This window comes from Pseudophryne corroboree, chromosome 12, assembly GCF_028390025.1.
Source record: "Pseudophryne corroboree isolate aPseCor3 chromosome 12, aPseCor3.hap2, whole genome shotgun sequence".
Taxonomy (NCBI): domain Eukaryota; kingdom Metazoa; phylum Chordata; class Amphibia; order Anura; family Myobatrachidae; genus Pseudophryne; species Pseudophryne corroboree.
Window position 1 is genome coordinate 26,727,177 of NC_086455.1, and position 26,655 is coordinate 26,753,831.

The following is a 26,655-nucleotide window of genomic DNA, read 5'->3' on the forward strand; positions in this document are numbered from 1 at the left end:
TACTGCACGTACCAAACTTATTTACTAAACGTACTGCACAAACCAAATTTACCACGTACTAAACTTACTGCACGTACCAAACTTACCATGTACTAACCAAATTTACCACGTACCAAACTTACCGCGCGTACCAAACTTACCATGTACTAAACTTACTGCACAAACCAAATTTACCACGTACTAAACTTACTGCATGTACCAAACTTACCACGTACTAAACTTACTGCACGTACCAAACTTACTATGTACTAAACTTACTGCACGTACCAAACTTACCATGTACTAAACTTACTGCACAAACCAAATTTACCACGTACCAAACTTACCACGTACTAAACTTACTGCACGTACCAAACTTACCATGTGCTAAACTTATTGCACAAACCAAATTTACCACGTACCAAACTTACCACGTACTAAACTTACTGCACATACCAAACTTACCATGTACTAAACTTACTGCACAAACCAAATTTACCAAGTACTAAACTTACTGCACAAACCAAATTTACCACGTACCAAACTTACTGCACGTACCAAACTTACCATGTACTAAACTTACTGCACAAACCAAATTTACCAAGTACTAAACTTACTGCACATACCAAACTTACTGCACGTACCAAACTTACCATGTACTAAACTTACTGCACAAACCAAATTTACCAAGTACTAACCTTACTGCACGTACTAAACTTACGCAACGCTAACAGTTTCAGTATTTATGACATCTAAAACCTGAAATCCATGGCCCTGAACTTCTTCCTTCACATTTTAATGACTGTTTAGTTATTGCCACTTATTCTGATTTATAGCTTCTGAGAACTGTTTGTTACTCCATGTTAGTGCATTTTAATTTGTGTAGCAGAAAGCACTCACCTGTTCTATTTACCCAAATCACTTTTTAGAGGTTTCATCTCAGGAGTCCCGATTATAGCTGGTCTTTTACTATCTTCGTTGCCCGCTTTTTAGCTCTGGACAGACACAGGACCTGGACTGAGAGAAGGTCGGCCCAGATGATCTTCTCTGCGGTTGTGACCACCTTTTGAAGCCTGCATCTGTCCCTCGCGCTGGCGGAGCTGTACCATACGAGTATCGAGAAGCACAGTACCGACTCCACAATCGCGGAGTAGTGGGATATTGAACTTCCTTAGTTGCCTGAGGAAGAACAACCTCTGCTGCACTTTCCCAACAGTGGCATCAGTGTTGGACCCCCATTTAAGGTCCCGGGAGATTGTGGTCCCTAGAAACTTGAAGGAGTCCACTAGCGATACCACACTGTCAGCAATCGTTAGCGGAGGCGGACTAGATGACTTCTTCCTGAAGTCCACTATCATCTCGACAGTTTTGAGGGGGTTGAGCTCAAGGTTGTTGTGGATGCACCGCTGGACCAACTGGTCTACTTCCCGTCTATAGGTCGATTCGTCCCCGTCCTTGATGAGGCCGATGACGGTGGTGTCATCGGCGAATTTGATGATCTTTACTGATTGCGCCTCTGAGGTGCAGTCATTTGTGTACAGGGAGAAGAGCAGGGGTGAGAGGACACAGCCCTGAGGGGCCCCTGAACTAATGGACCGCGCTTTCACCACCTGTGTCCTATCCATCAGGAAGTCTACTATCCAGGAACAGGTAGCTTCCTGGACCCCTAAGTGAAGTAATTTGGGGTGGAGGATGCTGGGGACGATTGTATTGAATGCCGAGCTGAAATCGTCAAACAGGACCCTCGCGTAGGTACCGGGAATGTGTAGGTGCTGTACAATGTAGTGCAGACCCAGGTTGACTGCATCCTCGACACACCGATTCGATCGATAGGCGAACTGTAGGGGGTCCATTTGGGGGCCAGTCACAGTTTTCAGGCGATTCAAAGCCATACGCTCGAACGTTTTCATGACCACAGACGTCAGTGCTATCGGCCTGTAGTCGTTCAGGTTTGTGATAGAGGGTTTTTTGGGGATCGGGACAATAGTAGACCTTTTGAGGCAGGAAGGGACTTTCTGTAGCTCCAGCGATTTGTTGAAGATCTTGGTGAATATGGGGGCGAGCTGACCCGCACATGCTCTTAGGGCAGATGGTGACACTCCGTCAGGACCCGGAGCTTTCCTGGGTTTGGCCCTTTTGAACAACGCCTCCACCTCTTCTTAATATTCCCCATCTCCTTGAGTGAATCACACAGGACGCGTGTAGTGTCCTGAATGTGCCTTAGGAGGGTCATCGTAGTGACCAGAGGCATAGCCCCGGAGAGGCCCTCCTGAATTTGAGTGGCCCATGAATGAATAGCATGGGTCATCCAGCAACCCGCTATGACCGGCCTTTGCGATACACCTGCTGCCATGTAAATTGATTTGAGTGTAGCCTCTATTTTTCTGTCCCCAGGATCCTTTATAGTAAAGAAGCCCGGGGCAGGCAGCACCACCCTTTTTGGACAGTCGAGAGACTGATACATCAACCTCCGGGGGTTCTTCCCCAAATTTCCTACCTTCAGGAGCAAATGGGAAAGTGCACAAAAACTTTTTTGACATTTGGAATTTTTGTCTGGATTTTTCCAGGCTAATTTGAATAAGTCATCTCTGCAGAATCAGGGAAAGTGACGTTAGGCTTGTTTTGTGTAAAGAAAAATGACTGCTGTGACGCAGCGTCCTCTAGAGGGAGCTTTAACACGTCCCGTATAGCCAGTATGAGGGGTTCAATATCCTGAGCAGAATCGGAAACCCCGTCAACGGGATCCAAGTCCTCTCCCCATCCTCCTGTATATTCTCATCTGAATCAGAGAGTAGAGCACTCAAACCACCTTATGTGGTGCTGCATGAGAGAAGGGGGGGGGGGGGGTGCTGTGCCCTAGCAGCTAAATCTGCAACAGCCTGTTGTAGTAGCTGAGGGGCAGATTTATTAAGCTCAGTGAAGTGATAAAGTGGAGGGTGATAAAGCACCAGCCAATCATATCCTACCTTCCATGTTACAGGCTGGGTTTGAAAAATGACAGTTCGGAGCTGATTGGCTGGTCCTTTATCACTTCACCAGGCTTAATAAATCTGCCCCTGAGTGTTCTGTACATTAGCAGTGAGCTGGGATGACATATCAGACATCATAGTTTTAAGAGTCCCGTTCTGAGGTAGCTCCGCCCCCTCCAATGGCGCCGGAGCTACAGTGATTTTTTTTATACTGGTAAAGTCTCCTGTTTGCTTAAAAACATCACACAAGTGCAAGTTCAAGCTATTTGAAGCCAGTTTACACGGGGGGCTCTAGGGGGTCCCCCCCAGGAGGGTCCCGTATGCCGCACCTTGAACCGGGGGACCCCCCCTAGCTTGTACTCACCACAGTCGTCACCTTCAGGCATATGTTTGGCGTGTGCGGCGTGCTGCGGTTGTGACAGCCAAGGCGCAGTGCTCCGCTGAACAACAACCCCTCAGGACGATGGTCCTGCAGCCGGGAAGCAGCTCTGCACCTTGCAAGGCCGGTGACCCCCCCCCAACTTCCACGGCGCAGGTATGCTGTTGCCCAAACAGCATACCGAAAATATCAAGCGTTTAAAAGAAATTGAAGAAAACTCTCTGGGGCTGCAGAGTGTGCATCCTCTCTTGAGGGCACTTTTTTCTAAACTGCTGTGGGAGGGGGCATAGAGGGGAGGAGCCAGCACACCCAGTGGAAGAAATTTAAAGTGCACCGGCTCCTTTGGACCCCTTCTATACCCCATCGTACTAAGTCTCCCCAATATCTCTTTTGGATGCTAGAGAAACTTTAATATAGCAATGGTTTATAGGTTCAAAACAATGTTACTATAATTATGGTATGGTTATTGTAGGATTACTAATGTATTGGAAATAAGCTGACTCTCAGATTTACATGATAAACAGAGCACTTTCCATATATATTCAAACAATTACAGTATATAACCTGTGATATGTATTAATATATTTAAAAATACCATTTTACCTGTCCATTTTTATGATGTTCTTTGGGTGACATATCATCTATTTCACTAGATGTCAAAATAGTTTTAATGGTATCAATTCTCTTTTCCATTCTTTTCACCTCATTCTCGATACTGGCCACCTCCTGAAAATGGAGAAATATGTATCAGTAACAGATAAAAGACTTACTAAACAATTAGAATAGAGATCAAATAGAGATTTGCAAAATGACTGAGGTCAAAGGTCTTCAAAATGGCTAAGGACAGAGTTGTGCAAAGGAGAGGAGAGAGAGGTCTGCAACATGACTAAGGAGAGAGCTCTTCAAAATACATTTAACATCCAAACACACATGGCACATTCATTTTGGGAGTTACAAGGATCAGGGAATTAAACTGATAGTCTTACATCTCCTATGTGCTGGATTAGCGGTAGAACATTCAGAATTCTCTCCTGGAGATCCCTCACTTGGTTCCTCAGCTCACTGAGACGTTCCACAACACTGTCCGTTTCAAATATGAGATCCAGCTCACCTAACTCGGAATGCATGGTGCCCAGGACATGTTGTTTCTGCTCAGAATCATCCAGAGCAATCTATCCAGAAAAGAGCAAAGAAGAAGCTAAAACAAATAAGCATTTTCTGAGAAGAAATTACGCATGAAGACTACGCATGCTCCAAAGATAGCGCTATGGGGGGTATAAAATTGTTCCCAATACATTTTTGCCTGAAAAAAATGGGATATTATCACAATTTTTGCCCATATGCTTTGCTTTGGGTTATTCAATTATACCCTGTTTTTTTCATGTGAAACATACCCCTTTTCGTGCAAAAACACATAGGATCTGTGATAGTTTCCCGCACCTATGTGTCTCCAAAAATAAACATGGCTGATAGTGCTGGTTATCTGGGATTTTGTTTTGCATTCCTGAAACACGCAAAACTAAATCCACGATAGCTGCCAACAACTGAATATCCCTGGGGAGCTTAACGAACCACGGTAATTGAATACCGGCCTATCTGTGAAATGCACATTTCTGAGGGTGTTTAGTGGTAGCGTCATGGCATAGTCTTGGGCGTGTGAACTGACTTCTGTAGCTGCTTGAGGTGTGTGCAAGGAGATGGGAGGCCTGATTCAGATGGCTCTTTTGCACCCAGCATGGGGTGGGTGTAAATATGGATTCTGATTCAGGCCCATTTATTGTTCTGCCTGCTTTGAGAAGACTGTACTGTTCTCCATACGCACGCTCATCTAGGCAAGGATTAATGTATCAAGATGGAAGACAAAGTGATCCCATCTCTTGGGCAAAGAGTGCATGTGCAGGAGCCGCACTGCCCCAAAAGCCACAGCATGACTGATGTGTTGCTGGCATTTGGGGGTGGCGACAATGGTCCTGGCACCGTGCGTTTACCCAACATCCTGAGTTGCCTGAGATGTTCATGTAGTTAATCTGATGCTGTGTCCTTAGACGCAGCAGCTGATCAGAGAAGCCTGCAGGAGGAATCTTTATACACAAGACACCTCCTGAGGCATTTACATATTGGTCCACCACTGAATCAGCCTCTATACACAGAGTCTTGTGAAAAATAAGTTTACCGAGAGCTATCAATAAAGGATTTGTAAATGGAAACATTTTATCACATAAGCCATTAAATATCATCGTTACTCAAGATTGATGAATTAAGGTCTCTTTCAGAAACATTGTTATAGTGACATCGTATTATCAGAGTAAACGTCCTAAAAGCAAAAAGGCACAAAGCATTTAAAAAAAAAAAAAAAAAAAGTTGACTATTAAATTGCTCCTCACATGAGCAGAGCTTACACAATAGATGACGCAGACTAAGGGGGATATTTACTAAGCAGTGATAAGAGCGGAGAAGTGAGCCAGTGGAGAAGTTGCCCATGACAACCAATCGGCACTGAAGTAACATCTATAATTTGCTTACTATAAAATGATACAGAGCTGCCGATTGTTTGATGGGGCAACTTCTCCACTGGCTCACTTCTCCGCTCTAATCACTGCTTAGTAAATGTCCACCTAACTTCTTTATCTAGTCAGTACATGTAACAAATTGGTTATATTGTAATAAATGGCCATAGTGGCTTATTGTATCCAGACCTCTAGAGCGGTGACGTGTTTATTCAAGATTTTGGCAGAACAATCCTTCATCTCTTCACTTAACAAGTTATTGGTGTTCTGAATCCAGGATTTTGTCATAGTCAAAATTTCTTCATATTCCTCTAACTTGCTTGCCGCCTGTGAACAGAACGTAATTTTATTAGTTAATACAGTTTATTTATTTAAAATTCATTATCCTTTTAGAATAATTACACCTGCACCAATTTCTGCTACAACTTTCCCATACAGTGAAAATAATACAAGATGGTCCAGTTTGGTTCAAAAAACAGGATTTCTGTCTTACTTGTAAATCCACAATATCAGTTCACAATTTGCAGATGTGTGCACTGTCTGGGATAGATTAGGATGTAATCTCACAATAGTTCCTCAGTTATGAAATACCAGTCTCTCCAGAACAAATAGTAGTGCTTCCAATTGGATATCACCTGCCAATCTCAATGTTCCTCACACAAAACAGAAATGATGTGGCATATAGTGAAGAACCGTTTATTCTAAAATATATTCGAACATCAGCTTCATTAAAATCACAATCCACCATTTGCTACGTCAAATGTATGTACCAAATTACGTGGGGTGTCTAGAAGTGCCCACCCTATAACGTTTTATGTGATGTTGCTCAGGTACCTCCCGGGATGTCTGCATCTTCTCATCACTGGCCAGGCGACTTCTATATGTTCTCTCCTTTTTAGTTGGTCTGCTACAGTCTGTCCCAGATATCACCAATGTGTTTCTGCTCGTAGAGCCTTTGTCAAGGGGTCTTGGGGTTCCGCTCCTGTGCTACACCAAGGACCCGATGCCCAAAAGCTGCCACGGCCTAGGCGAAGGTGTCAAAACTACAACATTTGATAAAGGGGCGGGCGGAAGACCATGTAGCCGCCTTACAGAGCTGCTCTGCAAAGACCACACAGCACGCCGCCCAAGAGGCCCCAACAGACCTAGTGGAATGAGCCCTGACTGAGGCTGGAACTGGCTTCTTTGTCAACATATAAACTCTGATGAATAGTAAGATGCAACCAGCAAGCTAAGGTCTGCTTAGAGGCTGTCCAGTCTCGCTTCTGGTCGTCAAACAAGACGAAGAAGGAGTTTGATTTGCGAAAAGCCCTGGTCCAATGAACCTAAGTACTAAGAATCCAAAACACATCTAGCTTGAGAACAGATGACATATAGTTGACAGAGTTTGAAGTAGAAAGAGAAGGAACCATTGATATGGAGCTGTGAGACTACCTTCGGAAGATATTCTAGACGGGTGTGAAGAACAGCATGGTCCGAATAGAAAATAAGAAAAAAAGAGAACAGTGAGATAGCAACCCTGAGTCCGATACATGGCGTGCCGAGGCGGTATATGGTCTTAAGGTCGACCACACTTAAGTCGACAGTCATTAGGTTGACCACTATTGGTCGACATGCATTAGGTCGACAGGGTATCTAGGTCACATGGTCCCTAGGTCGACATGACAAAAGGTCCACATGAATTTTTCACAATTTTTTCTTTTTTTGAATTTTTTTCATACTTTACGATCCACGTGGACTACAATTGGGAACGGAAACCTGTGCCGAGCGCAGCGGTAGCGGAGCAAGGCACCTTGCCCGAAGCATGGTGAGCGAAGCGGTCACTCTACCAAGAAAACGACACCAATTTGTTTTAAAAAATATCATGTCGACCTTGCTCATGTCGACCTAATGATTGTGTCGACCTATTTTGGGAGTCAGCTTAGTCACTGTCGACCAATAGTGGTCGACCTAGACACTGTCGACCTAAGTGTGGTCGACCCTATAACCCAGGCATGTCCAAACTGCGGCCCTCCAGCTGTTGTGAAACTACATATCCCAGCATGCCCTGACACAGTTTTGCTGTCAGAGAATGCTAAAGCTGTGTCAGGGCATGCTGGGATGTATAGTTTCTCAACAGCTGGAGGGCCGCAGTTTGGACATGCCTGCTATAACCCATACCCGCCGAGGCAATGGCCAGCAAGTACACAGTCCAAGTCAGCCAACGTAGATCAACTCAGTCTAGTCTAGTCTAGTCCCATGGATGTACCTGAGGTATAAAGGGGGGCTGCATGTGGAGTACCCATGCAAGAAGGTTTGAACTGCAGGCAAGCAGGCTACTCGTCACTGAAACAATATCTAAAAGGCAGACATCTGTACCTTTGGCGAAGCTAGGCGAAGTCCAAGACTCTGGAAAGACGATAGACAAGAGGATCCAGACACCAGGCAGAACCATTGGAAATATGTTTGCCACACACGATAATAGATTCTTGCTGAAGTAGGTTTCTTGGCAGAGAACATGGCCCAAATAACAGGATATGAAAAAACTCTCACCTTCACCGTCAAAGTCAGGCGTTCGAGGTGAGGGTGAAGGCAAGGGTTCTGAGATAGCAAAGGAGTTGCTATGGACAGATTATGAAGGTCTGCATACCAGGCCCTTTTTTGAGCAGTCTGGAGTGATGATAATGGCTATGACTCTGTCCTGCTGAATTCCGTGAAGGATCCGTGGAAGGAGAGCAATCAGAGGAAAAAGGTACCTGACACCCAAGATGGTGTCCCTGATCACAGTGCTTGTCCCCCCTCTGCTGGTGGCATAGGGGAGGAGGAGCCTGTGTTGCAGTCAAAGAAGTTAGCTCCTTGGTGCCCAGTCTCCTGCACTCCACTATACCCCACACAGTCCCAGTGTGCACCACAGGATGATAGAAAAATGAAAAGTGCAATATTCATTTATTATAAAGTGGACATAACATACATATAATATAGTCAAATTGTGGGCTGGTTCTTTCCCTACGATTTTCTGTGACATCAGTCTGCATTTTAATGAATATTTGCTGAGCTCACAAAATGGCTATCAATTTTAAATTGGAATAATAAATGTGTTAATTTCACAAAATGGTTGCCTTGTGCCTCAGTGACATCACTGATTCCTAGTGGCTGTATCTTCAAAATAGGTGCATCTTTATTTTTAATATAACTAGGGAAACCAAAAGAACAAACATGGCAAACATATATTGTAGGCAACAGTGGTGTATTAACCTGAACAAAACAAAACGGGGTGATGGAAAGAACACCATACATAAAAGAATTTGCACACCCATTTCACTTGCCTTGTTTAAATTAACAGTCCTGTGTTCCACAAGGTAGGTTACTTGCTGGTGATGACTAAACGGTTCTGTTAACTTATCCATCCATTCTTGAGCCTGACTGGGGTCTTCTTCTGCCATATCCAAGACCTCAGACTCCAATGAATGAAGTTTAGAGTGCCACAAATCAACTTCATCCCAGATTTCCTAGCAAATTACAAATGCAGACTGTTAAATTGGCTCTTAATGTTACTCATATGCTCAAGAGATGCTTGGTGTCCTTACCTTCTGAAGTGCTTTGGCTTGGATGATATCTTGGCTTTTTTTTGTTAACCGGACCTCAACACTTTGGAGACCAGCTTTTATCTCATTCACCTTTCTAGCCATTATGTTATGAGGAGATCTTTCCTCAATTTCGTTTTTAACCTAAAATAAAGCAATAGCATTTTTTCATTTATTTATTTATTACCAGTTATTTATATAGCGCACACATATTCCGCAGTGCTTTACAGAGAATATTTAGCCATTCACATCAGTCTCTGCCCCAGTTGAGTTTATATTCTATATACACTACCACATGTACACACATTCACACGAGGGTTGATTTTTGTTGGAAGCCAATTAACGTACCAGTATTTTCTTTAATTTATTTGGAATGTTGGAGTAAACCGGAGAACCCAAAGGAAACCAATGCAAGTATGGTGAGAATCTACAAACTCCCCACAGTTAGGGCCATGGAGGAAATTGAACCCATAACCTTAGTGCTGTGAGGCAGCAAAGCTAACCATTACACCATCCGTACTGCCTCATGATTTCATTTTAAAATTCTGCTTTCTAATGAAGCATCCATAATGTTGCAGAGTTCCATTTTCACCCAACATTTGCAGAATGGCCAGAATAATAGGAATTTAATACCTACCGGTAATTCCTTTTCTCCTAGTCCGTAGTGGATACTGGAGTCTTGTACTTTAGTACCATGGGGTATAGATCGGGTCCACTGGATACTGGCACTTTAAAAACTTTTAGTGTGTGCATGTGTGTGCTGGCTCTTCCCTTCTATGCCCCTCTTACCAGACTCAGTCTAGGAAATTGTGCCCGAGGAAACAAACATAATCTGAGAGAAGAACGAACAAACAGCAGTGAGGCAATAAGCCAACACGCAACCATAAGCGAAAGGAGGGCGCTAACCAGAACAGAGGATAGCAACACCAACCTAACCAGGATAGCACAGCTATCCCAACAACAGAAGAGGACCGCAACATCAGTCCAACCAAAAACTTGCACAGGTAAGCAGGAACGAAGCACTGAGGCGGGCGCCCAGTATCCACTACAGACTAGGAGAAAATGAATTACTGGTAGGTATTAAATTCCTATTTTCTCTTACGTCCTAGTGGATACTGGGGTCTTGAACTTTAGTACCATGGAGAATTCCCAAAGCTCCCAAACGGGCGGGAGAGTGCTGAGACCCGTGCAAAACCGACTGACCAAACTGAAGGTCATCCTTGGCCACGGTATCAAGTTGCAGCTCGGCACAATTGTAGGGCCGAGACATCTCGGGCAGCCGCCCAGGAGGACCCCACTGACCTCATCCGAGTGGGCCTGAATAGGCGATGGCAAGGGCAGAGCCAACGAAGTATAGGCCTGTTGAATGGTCAACCTGAGCCAACGAGCAATAGATTGCTTAGAAGCTGGCCGACCAATCTTGGAGGCATCATAAAGGACAAACAGCGAGTCAGATTTCCGATGATGTGCCATCCTTTTGACATAAATCTTCAGAGCCTTGACCACATCCAAGGACTCAGGGCTCACAGAAGCGTCAGACAACATTGAAACCTCAATAGGCTGGTTCACATGAAAGGCAGACACCGCTTTAGCAAAGACTGAGTACGGGTCCGAAGATCAGCTCTGTCTTCATGAAAAATCAAGTAAGGGCTTTTACAGGATAAGGCCCCTAATTCAGAGACACGTCTGGCAGACGCCAATGCCAATACCATCACCGTCTTCCAGGTGAGAAATTTCAACTCCACCCTATGTAAGGGTTCAAACCAATCCAATTGGAGAAAGGACATAACCACATTGAGATCCCACGGAGCCATGGGAGGAACAAAGGGTGGTTGCATATGAAGAACTGCCTTCAGAAAAGTCTGTACTTCTGGTAACAGGGCAAGTTGTTTCTGGAAGAAAATAGAGAGCACCAAATTCTGGACTTTAATGGAGTCTAGGCGTAGGCCCATATCCACTCCCGCTTGTAGGAAAAGCAGAAAACGACCAAGTTTAAACTCCACAGGAGAAACTTGTCTACTTTCACACCAGGAAACATACTTTTTCCAGATAAGATGATAGTGTTTTGACGTAACCATCTTCTTGGCCTGGACCATGGTGGAAATAACCGGAGAGGGGAGACCTTTCTTTGCTAGAATCTCCCTCTCAACTTCCAAGCCGTCAAACGTAGCCGCTGTAAGTCTGGATAGACGACCGGACCTTGCTGAAGGAGGTCTTCTTGGAGCAGCAGAGGCCAAGGATTCTCCAGTGACATGGTCAGGAGGTTCGAGTACCATGCCGGTCGAGGCCAATCTGGGGCAATCAGAATTGCCTGAACACTTTCCCTTCTTAGTCTTTTGAGAACCCTTGGGATTAGTGGTAGCGGAGGGAACAGGTACACAAACTGGTACATCCACGGTGTCGTCAGCGTCTCCACTGCTACAGCCTGCGGATCCCTCGTTCTGGAACAGTAATGGCATAGCTTCTTGTTGAGTCGAGAAGCCATCAGATCTATCTGTGGACAGCACCTTGGGATATAGGCCCCATTCCCCCGGATGGATGTCGTGCCTGTTGGGGAAGTCCGCATCCCATTTGTCCACTCCCGGAATGAATATGGCGAAGGCCCTTGCGTTGGCCTCCACCCAGAGGAGGATTATCGACGCCTCTCGCATCGCCGCTCTGCTTCTTGTTCCCCCTTGTCGGTTGATATACGCCACTGCCGTGGTGTTGTCCGACTGAACCTGGATCGCCTGAACCTTCAGGAGATGAGACGCCTGCAGAAGAGCATTGTAAACTGCCCTGAATTCCAGGATGTTTATTGGTTGAGCAGATTCCTGTCGTGACCAAATCCCCTGGAACTGGGCCCCTTGGGGACTAAGTTCATCATGCGCAGCTGCAGCATCATCTCCACCATGACCTTGGTGAAAACCCTCGGAGCTGTGGATAATCCAAAGGGTAAGGCCTGAAACTGGAAATGGTTGTTCAATATGGCGAACCTGAGGTAAGCCTGATGAGGGGGCCACATGGGAATGTGTAGGTAAGCATCCTTGACATCCAGAGATACCATGAACTCCCCCTCCTCCAGCGCGGACACCACCGGCCGCAGGGATTCCATCTTGAATTTGAATACCCGCAGATACGGGTTTAGAGATTTTAAGTTCAAGATGGAGCGCACTGAACCGTCTGGTTTGGGTGCGACAAAAAGACTGGAGTAAAAATCACGGTTGCGTAACTGAGGAGGTACAGGCACCAACACCCCTGTCTGCAAAAGCTTTTGAATAGCCTCTTGCAAGGTAACTTTTGCTGCGGGTAAAGCTGGTAAGCCAGACTTGAAAAACCTGTGAGGAGGAAGTGTCTGGAATTCCAGCCAGTATCCTTGGGAAATGAGGTCCCTCACCCAAGGTACCCGCAGGACTCCACCCACACGTGGGCGAAGTGTTGAAAGCGAGAACCTATGGGAAAGGCAAGTCTCCGCTGGGGCCAACCGTCACACGGAAGGCTTAACGGCAGGATATCCGGTGGTCTGGTCCAGGGCAGGTTTACGGGACTTACCACGAGATCCTCTGGAGGTGGTGGAGGACCATCAGCCTCTGCCTCTGTACCTTGCCACATGAAAGGACTACAAGGAGAGTCTGGTGTAAGAACGTCTAGCAGGCGGCGCAGCCGACGGCAGATAAGTAGACTTACCGGCGGTAGCCTGGGAGATCCATTTATTTCATTCATCTCCAAACAAGGCATCACCTGTAAAGGGAAGATTTTCTACACCCTTTTTGGAGTCAGCGTCAGCTGACCACTGATGTAACCACAGAGCCCTGTGCGCCGAAACAGCCATAGCAGTAGTGCGGCCATTTATCTTAATAGCTTCGCTCATAAAGTTTGCAGCATCCTGTATATGTTACAGCAGAGTAATGACCTCCTCCCGGAGAGAGTCTAAACCTTCAGTAACCGTGTCAGACCACCTGACTACCACACAAGAAAACCACCCACAAACTATTTTGTGGGGTGCTGTGGCGCGCCCACTGCTGTATAAATTGCCTTGAGTGTAGTCTCAGTCTTACGGTCAGCCGGCTCCTTCAGGGATACAGCCCCTGGCACGATAGTACTAATTTTTTGGACGGTCTGGATACAGACATATCGACTGATGGGGGGGGGGGGGGATCCCATATCTTCCTGTCCTCGGCAGGGAGGGGAAAAGTAGTTAAAAACCTCTGAGGGATCTTACATTTTTTATCAGGATTTAACCAAGCCTCCCGGGCCAGGGAGTTTAATTCCTTAGACACAGGAAAAGTTGCTGCGGTCTTTGGTCTAACATTAAAATATAATTCTTCATCTGGTTTTGACTCCTGATCTGGTATATGGAGGACCTCTCTAATAGCAAAGATGAGAGCCTCCACTCCAGGGGACAGAGAGCTGTCCTCATCCATATCATCATCATCCACATCCGGCTGATCAGAGTCATAATCAGACTGTAATACCTGAGGCAGTGAGCGTTTATGGGATACCACTAGAGGGGGCTGACAAGCCTTCTTGGCATCTGCAGCCTTAGCCACACAATCAATAGACTGTCTTAGCCCCTGTCTCTCTCTTTTAGCAGCCACCAATTCTGAATTTACATTCTGAATCACGCTTTTGAAGCTATCTAGAAAGTCAGGTGCCTGTAAAATGTGTCCCTGTGGTGACAAAGAACACTGTTCACACACGAGTGACCCCGCTGAAGAGGGGGTTGGGTTACAAGCAGTACACATAACCATGTCCACAGACATTTTAGACAACCGTATTACAGCTTAGACTACTGACTAACACCTCCACACAGACCCTAGAGAGCCCCTGGAGTGACACTGAGGAGCGGACACCAGCACACAGAAACACAGCAGCACAAAGTATGAGAGTATGTGTACCGCTGGCGTGCTCCCCCCTTCTATGACCCCCTGGAACCAGTTTACAGCCTGTAGCAGCGTGGGTCACTGGAGGAGCAGCATTCATGCAGCCCGATGATCCGCAGCAGCAGGAAATGGCGCCTTCCCGCCTCTGTCAAAAATAACATTATACATCCATATACAGTCCACACAAAGCCTTAAGACAGTGAGCACTGCGGGGTTTGTAGCCCATAACCAGTTTGTTCGCGGCGGGCACCGCAGCTCCGGGCCCGTGACCGCCGCGGGACTTGCAGCCAACACTGCACCAGGGACCCGCTAACTGGGACCCCGGTGTAACACTCACCGCACCTGGATCTTCGGCATCTGTTAGAGGGTGGCGGGTAGCTGCCGGGGTGGGCACACACACACTAACGGAGTGTGATCAGCACCTCAGGAGCTCAGTGTCCTGTCAGCTGGGATTACAAACCATTAACCCTCAGGAGGTTGGTTCGGCCCCCTCTCTAAGTCCTAAGAAGCAGGTAGTCTGGTTGCCAACCAGAACTACCTGAAAATAATAAACTTAAAATAAAAATCTCTGGAGCTCTAGAGAAGTGCACCCGAGCTCCTCGGGCACATTTTTCTAAACTGAGTCTGATAGGAGTGGCATAGAGGGGAGGAGCCAGCACACACATGCAAACACTAAAAGTTTTTAAAGTGCCAGGCTCCAGTGGACCCGATCTATACCCCATGGTACTAAAGTACAAAACCCCAGTATCCACTAGGACGTAAGAGAAATTAGCCTTCGGTTTTGCCCCTTTATCATTCAGAGCTTTTTTGCTTGTTTTCCAAAATGTGTAATGTGAGGCAGCCAACTGCACCTTCCCTATTAGCCCCCTATTTGTCTAAAAAAAGAGAGGCAGCACCGAGTGGGATCGTTACACCCATCAGAAAGCCAAAATTAATCATACAAATGGATTGTAGAAGGGAAGTAAATCCTTTTTATTTGAATTAATCAAACACATTATGCTTTAAAGCCCGACTGTTGCCTACGCACAGTGTGGGCTGAACCAATATCCATAATTATGACTCACTAGGAATCAGCGAGGCAAACATTCCTAGTGAATGGGCAGACTGCATTCTAAAATGTCTGCCTCCACTATGTATATGCAACAGGTGCTCTTTAATTATATGACTGATGAGAAAATTCTTGTTGAAATAGTTCTGGAGGTATTTTTACTAAAAGTCTAATTGACTGTTTTGTTTTTTTTTCCCCCCAAAGGTGGTGGTCCGAAAAGAGGGTGCAAAAGGGTCCAAAGAGCGTCCAGAGGGTCCGATAGGGCAGTCGGGACACTACTTGGACCCTTTTGTACCCGCTCTCCGGACCAGCACCTTTGAACGGTTCCAGCATCAGCAATACTCACCATTGATTGCATTATCTGCTACAAAGACCTCTTTGCTTAAAGATGGACATTTGGAGTTTCCACTCAGGCTGGTAATATCACAAATCATTGCTGGTTATTATTTCCAGGACTTTAAATCCCAATTTATCTTATGGACTGCCATAGACTCAGACCTAAACCTATGAGGTATCCTAATTATCCCATGAATATCTGCTTTTTATTGATCTTTCAATATTTTGATACGGATGGAAATCATCTGCTATTTATAAATTGTTAAATTTTAAAACAAGACGTATCTAGAAACTTCTGTTTAATCATGTATTTTAATTGCACTATTTCTTTATACTCTAAGAGCTTAGTGGGTTAATAATACTACGTTACATCTTTATTATTGTTTAGCGCTGTTCAATCATTTATTTTGGTTTTCATTGTACATGTTGGAGGCCGACACCTTCCTCGGACTAGCTGCTTTTAGACTGCGCAGTTCTGGTCTACTTTTGGAGTATGGTATTGTCTGCGCTAACTCCTCTACAGAAAGACAGATAGAATAGAAAAAGAAAAAAGGAGGAAGAAAGTATGACAAGAGTGACAAACAAAATGATGCAGCCGTAGATTAAACCAGTACCCTCACTGGTTGGAATTAATTACATGCAGAATTCTTGGCGCAACATTTAAAGACAAAGACTGATGTCAGACTGAAAATAACATTTAATATCAAGTTAAATGTTATTTTCAGTCTGACATCAGTCTTTGTCTTTAAATGTTGCGCCAAGAATTCTGCATGTAATCTGGTCTACTTTTGTAGTGACATTCTATTGGCTAAACCTTCATTATGATCACGGATGGACTGGGCCCAGAATTCGGCCCTGGCATTCTTGCATGCGCTCGGCCCGGGTGTGCGCACGTACAACGGAGGGGGCGCACAGGCACAGCGCATAGGAGTGTACTGCAAGTGAGGGGGCGTGCACCTGCGGCACGCCCCCATTTTTAATACACTGCACAGTACGGGTGGGGGCGGGCGGACACTGCGCACAAGGGCATGCCGTGTCCGCATGTTACAAACAGGTACAGAGAGCCAGGAGCCGCGCTGCGCGCGCCCTTCGCAGCTTCTCTGTGACTGGAGCGGCCCACCTGCCAGTCCGGCCCTGATTATGATGTCTATAAATGTAGAGATGATTGAAGCTATGCCGATGTTTTTGCAATTGAGCGATATCAGTAAATTGCATATGAATATGCTTTGCACTGCACATGCGCCGTCTAATGGTGATTACACTCCCAGCAAAGAGTGAGTGAGTGACTGACTGACAGTCAGGCACTGTTTGCGGGCATTGACGAGGGAGTGGTCTGCAGAAACAAAGGCCTGTCGCGGTCTTGTCTGGGGCACTGATTTACTCGAGCTGACAATTATAAATGATCTGCGTGTGTGCTGGAAATGTGTACACAGTTGCTGTGCCTCTGCGATGCCACACTCTCTCATCCACATCATACGGTCGCTCTCTGCAATGCATTTAATAGCAACAGAGGCCCCCTTGTGGACAGCAGTGTAATACTTACCTTTCTTCCCAATCCTACTGGCTATCCTGCATACCTACCTTATTCCTTAAGAACCCATTCCATTTCAAAACACTCTCTCATCCATGTTGGGTACCTTTGTGTGAATCCCCACCAACCATCTACAGTCATACCACACTGGGAATGCCCGAACTCATCTGATCTTGGAAGCCAAGCAGTGTTGGGCCAGATCAGTACCAGGCGGGGAGACCCTCTGGGAATACCTGGTACTGTAGTATAAAGGAATCAAACCTCCAACATACTTACTCGGGAAAGCAGAAGTGTACTTTTCTTCCTTCAACCATACGATGGCAACAGATGTGCAAAAGCAGAAGTGACTGGTTCCTTAATACCTTCTATTAATCCAACAAACCCAACTGCGGTAGTACCCAAACATATACCCCGTTACCCTCTTTTATATGGTTGTTGCACTAACAAACGTTGATATCTAATAGTTACCCAGAAGGGTTTTGGAGTCAATGAGCCCTCTATCTGTTTCTTTCTCGCATGTGGATACATTAATCTTTATGCGTTGATAGAAAGAACAGAAAAATAGAAATTTTCGCTCTGAGAAACATCTGATATTATCCAAATTCACTTTGGATTACAGTAAGTACCAAATAACTGATCTAAAGTGAGTAACATTTAATACGTTTTTAATATTTAATATTGTTTTGTGATCGTCTGATTGTCATGTAGAAAATAAAAGTTACGTTTTAAACTACAATTACACCCGTTGGGTAAGCACAATTACCAACAAAACTATATAAAACTTCATTCATATCATCCTAATTAATTAAAAGCGTGCCCCAGTAAGACCAAACAGTCTTCTTGCTTCTTTGCAAAACCCCACAAAATAGTTTGTCTCTGTAGTTTTCGGGGCGGCTGGGTTTTTTGCAGAGGATTACACATCAACATGCACAATCGCAGCTGCGATCACCATAGCGTCAGTCATACAGGCTCTATGTGACAGGTCCAAATGACATGATTTTAGCAGTTTTTATAATTTTTTAAAGAAATCAAGAAACACTTGAGGATCTGCACACAACTGTAATAAAAAGGGAGCCAACCATGTGGTTCACTGTGGCTGTAGAAATTATGGGCTTCATTCAGAGATGTATGCGGAGCCCATTGCTGCTATGTCTTTGGATTCCCCGCTCCAAACGGTGACAGACTGTGGCTCAGGGGCAGGTTCTTCACCATTGGAAATTGTCACAAACCATTGCATGCGCCCCACCATCGGTGATGAACACAAACCAGAATTAGAGGAACCACTGTAGGAAGTGGTAGTCAGTTTTGGTAAATTATTTACCAATTTTTATGTCTGCAGTATTTTCAGTCAATTTTGCATGGAACTGACAAAAACCAACTGACTTTAGCCTAAACACAAAAGTCGGCCAACATGGACATTATGTTTACAATCAATCTTAAATTCGACAATTAGTAAACATGGAATTTTCACCCTGAATCGCTCTGTCTGTGTTGATTGATTTTTAAATTGCTCTAAAATCGCTAATTAGTAAGTTTACGCCCCCAGTGTCCCCCTTGGAAGAAAGAGAAATAGCAGCACCTCCAGGCTAAGTATGACAAGAGAAGCTACACTGGAGGGACAGTAGGTGGCGCTGTGCCTTAAACTATCACTGTGTAGTCTCTCTTTGATGTGCTGTAGTGTACAATTTTGTAGAATCTTGTTTGATAATCCTCCATGTCACTTTACAAGGATTACCTGTACTGGTCTCAATGAAGTTTATCCCACAAAATTCCCTCACTGTTAATGCCTGAATGAAGAACATATTCTGCAACAAGTCTTCAAAAATGATAAATACACATAAACATAATATGAGACAAGTTACCTGTTCTTCCATCTCTTTGGATAACACCTGACATTCCTCTACCAGCGAGAGCAGATCAGCAGGAACTAGTTCTGCGTACTGGGCTCGGAGTTTCTCCACAATAAGCCTAACCTTTTCCTTTTCAGAATCAATTGAGCTGTGAAGTTCCTACAATAAGTGGACAAAGGGTGACATTTAGTTAAAGAAGAAAAAAAAAATCTCTGGATTTTCTCAATGTAATAATTTTTCTGAACTAAATCGCACACAGAAACAAACTTTTCTTTTTTAAAACACTGTCATATAAATCTCTGCATTCTAGAATTTATCTGAGGTGAAGGACTGTTAACAAAAAGAGAAATTTAAAATATTTAGAGAGTAAACACTATAGAGATCCAGTAATCTGCCAGGCAGCAAACTGCAGTATCGCATTCCACATAATTATACAGATAAACAGAGACCACGTCTATTAGAAGGGAGCTTTTTCTGTGGTTAGAAGAAAGAAAGGTTTATTTCCCTTAGCACACTTAAGGAAGAGCTCCAGTGGCCCAGCCGCAAGCACAATATGATGTCTGTGCTCTCGCTGATAAACTCATTTCCCAGCGGGCGTTATTTAAATGAAAACAAATATTCATGTTTCTCTTCTGGCTCATACGAATATCAATTTTTACTTTACTTCACTTGTAGAGCTTTCCTGAATAGATCTGGATCAAAGCCAAAGCACTTGCCGGCAAGAATTAAAAATGTACTTCAGACTGCCTTGTACGCTCCCCCTCTACTGTACACTGCTGTGCACCGTGGGACGTAAAAACAATTTACTGCTCCCTACAGATGTGTCCATATACATCTAGTCTCCTGGCACGTTAAACAGCACTCCTAGTCATGTCATGCCATTACTTGGTAGCGCCAAGCGTCTTTTCGTGCATCTTTTTCCATTTAAATGCGTCTTATTTGCAAAACAATGTGAATAGTACGCACAAGCAGGTAATGTTGATTAAAATGATATTGTGTGTGCGACCGCATATGAAGTGCTATGCTACAGTGTTTACCTAGAAAACACTGTAACGTAGCAATTTGTATGCAGATACAGGCGTGCTTGCACACAGAATATAGACATGTCACATATTACTTTAATCAGCAGAGTATGCTTGTGCGTCTTTTTTGCATAGCAAATAATTTTTGGGGCAAAAAGAGAAGCCCGACACTCACGAAATTGCACGGGATCTGTCAGCTCAATCACGCCAGGCATCTCCCGCTGCGTTGCCTATTGAGGCAAGATGTTGAGGACACATCTGTATGTGCTTATTTTGAAAACAAGAGGTTATGTGGAACAGTCTGTGAAAAGATATTTATTGTTCCCACGTTTGTGAAATATGTTTTTTAAAATTGTTTGCTAAGTAGTATTTATCAAATAATCATAATTCTTTCAGCTAAAGAGGAGGATCACTGTGCTGAAATCGAGGTAAGCAATACAGAAGGCAGAAAGTTGGCTCAGGTAACCAATTTACCAGTATTATTATTTATAATTGAATATATATTGCACATTATTGCCTTCCCCTTTAACATCATAATTAAACTATTGCATGAAATTAAGAAAATAAATATGTTGCAAATTTTTTTATTAAAATAAGAAAAATATTGGAAGGTAATTAATACTTGTGCTTTATGAGAGAATAAGACTTTCTGTATGTTACTGTGAAGCGTATTTGTTTTTTTACTAATTTTGGTCAAGTGCTTTCTAGGTGGGACAAGCTCCCATACGCGCTAATGTCTGTTAAGTAAGGACCTTTGTAAGCACCTTGCTTAGGGGAGAAATTAAAAAAGATCTTAGGCAATTAACTTTGCCATATGCAAATAAGCTACCCTAAGTAATAACTCTTACTTACACCTGAACAATAACCACACAGAGAATTTAAGATGAATAGCTCATTAAGTTCTAGTCCTTCATTAAGACCCATGAGGCTCAGCGATTTTAATCTGTGGATCCAGTAGACCTCTTGAAATCAGAGCTTTTGTTACCATTGAGCACTAAGCCCCATGGGTCTTCATGAAGGACTAGGAGCCAAATGTGATAATCTGCAACTTGCGGCAGCCGTCACGATTCCGGCAAGACAGTCACCTAGACTTAAAGCGATAATTAGTTTAAAGGCAAAAACAACCTGGTTTTGCATTAAAACTAATTACCACTGTAGTGGCTAGGTGGCTGAATCTTACCGATTCTGGCAAATCGTGGGCTACTACTTTTGTCCCTAGAACTCAATAAGCTATTCACTTAAATCCTCAGGCTGATGATAATACTAGAGCATTCACTGAGGTGTTTAATAAGGAACATACATTATATGCTTTCCTCTGCAGGTGCACAGACTTGAGTAGTGGTCCGTTGTTAATCTGCTCTGTGCGTGTGTAGCGGTCCGTTGTTAATCTGCTCTGTGCGTGTGTAGCGGTCCGTTGTTAATCTGCTCTGTGCGTGTGTAGCGGTCCGTTGTTAATCTGCTCTGTGCGTGTGTAGCGGTCCGTTGTTAATCTGCTCTGTGCGTGTGTAGCGGTCCGTTGTTAATCTGCTCTGTGTGCGTGTGTAGCGGTCCGTTGTTAACCTGCTCTGTGCGTGTGTAGCGGTCCGTTGTTAATCTGCTCTGTGCGTGTGTAGCGGTCCGTTGTTAATCTGCTCTGTGCGTGTGTAGCGGTCCGTTGTTAATCTGCTCTGTGCGTGTGTAGCGGTCCGTTGTTAATCTGCTCTGTGCGTGTGTAGCGGTCCGTTGTTAATCTGCTCTGTGCGTGTGTAGCGGTCCGTTGTTAATCTGCTCTGTGCGTGTGTAGCGGTCCGTTGTTAATCTGCTCTGTGCGTGTGTAGCGGTCCGTTGTTAATCTGCTCTGTGCGTGTGTAGCGGTCCGTTGTTAATCTGCTCTGTGCGTGTGTAGCGGTCCGTTGTTAATCTGCTCTGTGCGTGTGTAGCGGTCCGTTGTTAATCTGCTCTGTGCGTGTGTAGCGGTCCGTTGGTAATCTGCTCTGTGCGTGTGTAGCGGTCCGTTGTTAATCTGCTCTGTGCGTGTTGCAGAACTGATGCCCTGTCCCTACTCACTGATTGCTCTCAGGGTAAAAGGCTGCAACGATCTGTTCACTTCAGCTGGGTATACACTAGACAATATTTTTAACGATTTTGCTGATTCCGACGGATCAGAATGACAAATTGTTCAAATTGTCCAATGTGTATGCACTATGGTGGTAATTTTAGATCTGATCTTAGATGTGCTAAATTTAGCACATCTGCGATCAGTTTCTCAGACATGCGGGGGGGGGGGGGGAGGGGGATGCCCAGCACAGGGCTAGGCCGCCCCGCATGTCCGACTCTAACCCCCCCCCCTCCACACACACACGGGTGCAAAAGCATTGCACAGCGCCGCTGCTTTTGCCTCGGCGAGTAGCTCCCTGCCAGCGCATACTCCAGGTCGCAGTGGCTGCGTGTGACGTCATGCAGCCACGGCTCGCCCCATGCAATGGTCCGGACACGCCTGCGTTGTTCAGTCAACGCCCCACCAACAGCATTCTAACGCCGTTGGCACACCCCCTCCTCAATCAGGCAGAGGCACTCGCAGGCCTGAGATGCTGTTAGCATCTCACTGGGCTCCCGGGGGGCGCAATCCGCAAAGGGCTTCAGACTGCGATCGCTGCCACTGCATCGATCCAGTCTGAATGAGGCCCTATGCGCGCTCCCACGAAGTTGTTCGTCGCATCTTCAGATCATCTTTTGTAAATGCAGCTCAATCTGAGGATATCGGCAACAACAGCATACTCCTAGATGTGGCCAATGACGATATCTTTTGTAAGGTTGCACAGTGTGTATGCACTATGGGGGTCATTCCGAGTTGATCGCTAGCTGCCGTTGTTCACAGCGCAGCGATCAGGCTAAAAATCGGCATTTCTGCGCATGCGTATGCACCGCAATGCGCAGGCGCGTCGTACAGGTATAATAAGCATCGTGTGTTTGCACAGAGTCTAACGAATATTCCTGTCACACGTCCGAACACAGGAAGATTGACATGAAGTGGGCGTTTCTGGGTGTCAACTGACCGTTTTCAGGGAGTGTTTCAAAAAACGCAGGTGTGGCAGAAAAAACGCAGGCGTGGCTGGGCGTTCACTGGGCGGTTGTGTGACGTCAAAAGCCTTCCCTCCGTCGTTAGAATCAACGCACACGAAGAGTAACTACAGGGCTGGTCTTGTTTTGCACAAAAAGATTTTGCAGGCGCTATGCTGCACAAGCGTTCGCACTTGTGCAAAGCGAAAATACACCCCCCAGTGGGCGGCGACAATGCGTTTGCACGGCTGCTAAAAACTGCTAGCGTGCAAACAACTGGGAATGACCCCCTATATCGTTTGTCCAGGAGTTCAGGGGAAACCGTTGATGACCTTGCATCGTTTGCAAGTCACTTAGTGTGTACCCTTGCCTTACATGACCAGCATTCAGGAGCACAGAATACAAATAAGTTCAGACTCAGAGGTAAATTTACTAAGGTGGGATTTTTTTAAGAACTGGCGATGTTGCCCATAGCAACCAATCAGATTCTATCTATTAGCTTCTAGAAGCAGCTAGATAAATGATAAGTAGAATCTAATTGGTTGCTATCAGCAACATCACCAGTTCTAAAAAAAACTCCCACCTTAGTAAATGTACCCCTCAGTTTCCATCTCAGCACTATTATCTGGGCCTCACTCACTCTGCAATGGGAGATGGCTGAAGTGAGATCATTACTCCACAGAGAGTGAGGTGAGCAGTCCTCTCTAGATAAGACGGCATAGGTCTACTCCACTGCAAACTGCACAGATATATGCGGAGGTCACAGGAAGGGGAAGTGACTAACATGGAGTAGAAGAAGATAGATGAAGGTTTAAAAGTTGGAAGCAGATAAAGAGATACACAGACAACTTTAGAGGGAGGAGAAGGGTGCACGAGCTAAGGGACCAGTCACAATCAGCAATCTCCTGATTATGGCTTGTGATTAGTCCACCGATTCGCACCACTTCAGCTAACTCGCCCCTGGGTCTCATCCTGGGACAAGCAATTGCACAGAGCAGCTTTCAGGGTCCAAAAAGACACAACTTTCTTATGCAAGAGGCCACCATGGTGGGTTGTGTCAATGACATAATCATACTAGAAATATACATTATCAATTTAAATGTTCTCTTAGCATTTAGCTTCTGCTAAAGTAACATGATGAACAACAGACTGGCCCATAGAATTACAAACCTCCAACAATGCTCCAGCATCTGCAGGGTCTGCTGCCTTCACCTCCTCCAGTTGGGAGGACACTTTCAGAAGTGATTTTTTCACCGTGGAGATGTCATCTTTCCAAGTGTCTCTTTGGTGAAGTTCCGCGCATATCTCCTGCTCATTCCCATGAGCCTTCTGCTGAAGCCTAGATTGTGAATATAACGCAGACGATCATTAAAACGAATTTGAAAACAGAAAAACTTTGAACACATTTTTAGAGAGATTTAAATGTTGACAATGGAGCGTTCAGCCTAGAAAACCGGGAACAATGGATTCTTATCGACACAGATATAGCCTAGTCCAGAGGTTCCCAAACTGTGTGCCATGGCTCCCTGGGGTGCCTCGGGACACTTGCAGGGGTGCCCTGGGTTGGTGGTCCAGGACCCATTCAAATTATTCATGGTCAATATAATAGGCAAAACCAGTGCTGGTGGCTGCCAGTCATAAAATATGTGGCCAAACAGAAGCAAATCTTGTCCCTCACCACACAACTGACCCTAAGGATGACATATAAACGCGATATACTTAATGTAATATTTCTTTCTAAATTTCTCAATAAGAAATTTTTGGTCTAGTGGTGCCGTGAAAAAAATTTCTGATATTCTAGGGCGCCGTGATTCAAAAAAGGTTTGGAAACCACTGGCCTAGTCTATAGTTCATTCACCATACTAAGGAATACAATGACAACCGATTATGGTAAAGGGATCATTGCTCCCTATGGGGCTGACTCTTAGTAGGATGGATCTATTTTCTAGCACCCAGATAGTGAGTTTCAGCATACAGTGCATATGCAGAAGTGCACTATTGCACATCTCTGCCAGATTCTCGGTCGCCGGATCCTGCTGTTCATGACATGGGCGTTTTGGGGTGGGAACCGGGCGGCACTAGACAGTAGAGCAGAGGTTCTCAAACGCGGTCCTCAAGACACTCCAACGGTCCAGGTTTTAGATATATCCATAGCTCAGCACAGATGGTCAAATCAAATTGAGGTGCTAATTAATCCACCTGTGGCCAAGCATGGATACATTTAAAATCTGGACGGTTCGGGTGCCTTGAGGGACGTATTTGAGAACCTCTGCAATAGAGTGAGGGTTCAAGTAAGGGATAGAGTTTAAAGTTAGGGATAGCAGAGAAATACTTAACAGAATGCCAGAGGATGGGAGGTCTAGGTTAGACAGATCTTTGGCACCTAGCATGGGACTGGTGAAAGTGCCAGTACTGATCATGGCGGATGCAGGTGTGGAAGGCAGGAAGTGGGCAGAGCAGCTTCCCTTATGAAGTTGCACAGATCCTCACATTAGTGCCACGAAAACCCACATTAGAACAAGGCAGTAAATCCGGCTGCCGTGGCATTCATAGTCACACACACTTTACATCCTGCTCAGAATCTGTCCCTATGCTTCTGTACATGACTTCTTTAACATAAACCCGAGCAAGAGCAATATGTCTGCAGCCATTTGCCATTATGTGTTTTCTCAAAGGTTTGTCCATACAGACAATGGGTTTAGCACAGGACCTACGATTCCTACCACAGGATCCATTAAATGTTGCTCAGCGTAATGTAAATACAACTCATCCCAGATGTAGGTTGTTACATCTGTGTATACAGGCTCAGGAAATAAAACATAGAGGGGCATAGTTAATAAGCGACCGCTTTGCTCGTCCATGGTTCTGGCAATGCAATATAAATGGGCAGTAAAAGTAAATGTAAAACCAGGAGTGTAATGCAATTACTATGACTGACTTTTTAAATAACACGGCAATAACCGGCAACAAGGAAAACCACCTATTGTCTTTTTTGGCTTAGGACTATACAAAAGTTCAGATGCCGCAATATCCCGCCAAATGATATATCTGATTTGAAACAATAAATGCTCAAAGATATTATCACTACAATTATTTTCAATTTAGAGTTCCAAACATCAAACTATTAAGCTTCTTTGGTTTGTTATATGTACCATTAGCAATGAAATAACATGAGTGCATTTAAGACTTTGGCCCTCATTCCGAGTTGTTCGCTCGCTAGCTGCTTTTAGCAGCATTGCACACGCTAGGCCGCCGCCCTCTGGGAGTGTATCTTATCGTAGCAGAATAGCGAACGAAAGATTAGCAGATTTGCTACTACATAATTCTTAGCAGTTTCTGAGTAGCTCCGGACCTACTCACAGATTGCGATCAGTTCAATCAGTTTCGTTCCTGGTTTGACGTCACAAACACGCCCTCGTTCGGCCAGCCACTCCTGCGTTTTTCCTTGGCACGCCTGCGTTTTTCCGCACACTCCCTGAAAACGCTCAGTTTCCGCCCAGAAACACCCACTTCCTGTCAATCCCACTACGAACACTTCAGCGTGGAAAAAACGTTGTTCGCTCGTGAGTA

The 26,655-nt window shown here is 44.9% G+C and overlaps 1 protein-coding gene and 1 pseudogene across 2 annotated transcripts in view; one reads left to right on the top strand and one right to left on the bottom strand.

Annotated features, from left to right (window-relative positions):
* SYNE2 (spectrin repeat containing nuclear envelope protein 2) overlaps positions 1-26,655 on the bottom strand; it is a 447,442-nt gene that overhangs the window by 173,190 nt on the left and 247,597 nt on the right. For both annotated transcript variants that reach the window (XM_063947243.1, XM_063947242.1), the window contains exons 50-56: positions 24,256-24,424; positions 19,037-19,183; positions 9,401-9,541; positions 9,140-9,322; positions 6,024-6,161; positions 4,314-4,499; positions 3,931-4,053 (exon numbers count right to left, since the gene is read on the bottom strand). In XM_063947243.1, coding sequence (XP_063803313.1) covers positions 3,931-4,053; positions 4,314-4,499; positions 6,024-6,161; positions 9,140-9,322; positions 9,401-9,541; positions 19,037-19,183; positions 24,256-24,424 — 1,087 coding nt within the window. The remainder of the gene's footprint in view (positions 1-3,930; positions 4,054-4,313; positions 4,500-6,023; positions 6,162-9,139; positions 9,323-9,400; positions 9,542-19,036; positions 19,184-24,255; positions 24,425-26,655) is intronic.
* On the top strand, positions 17,304-17,422 carry LOC134981859 (5S ribosomal RNA; annotated as a pseudogene).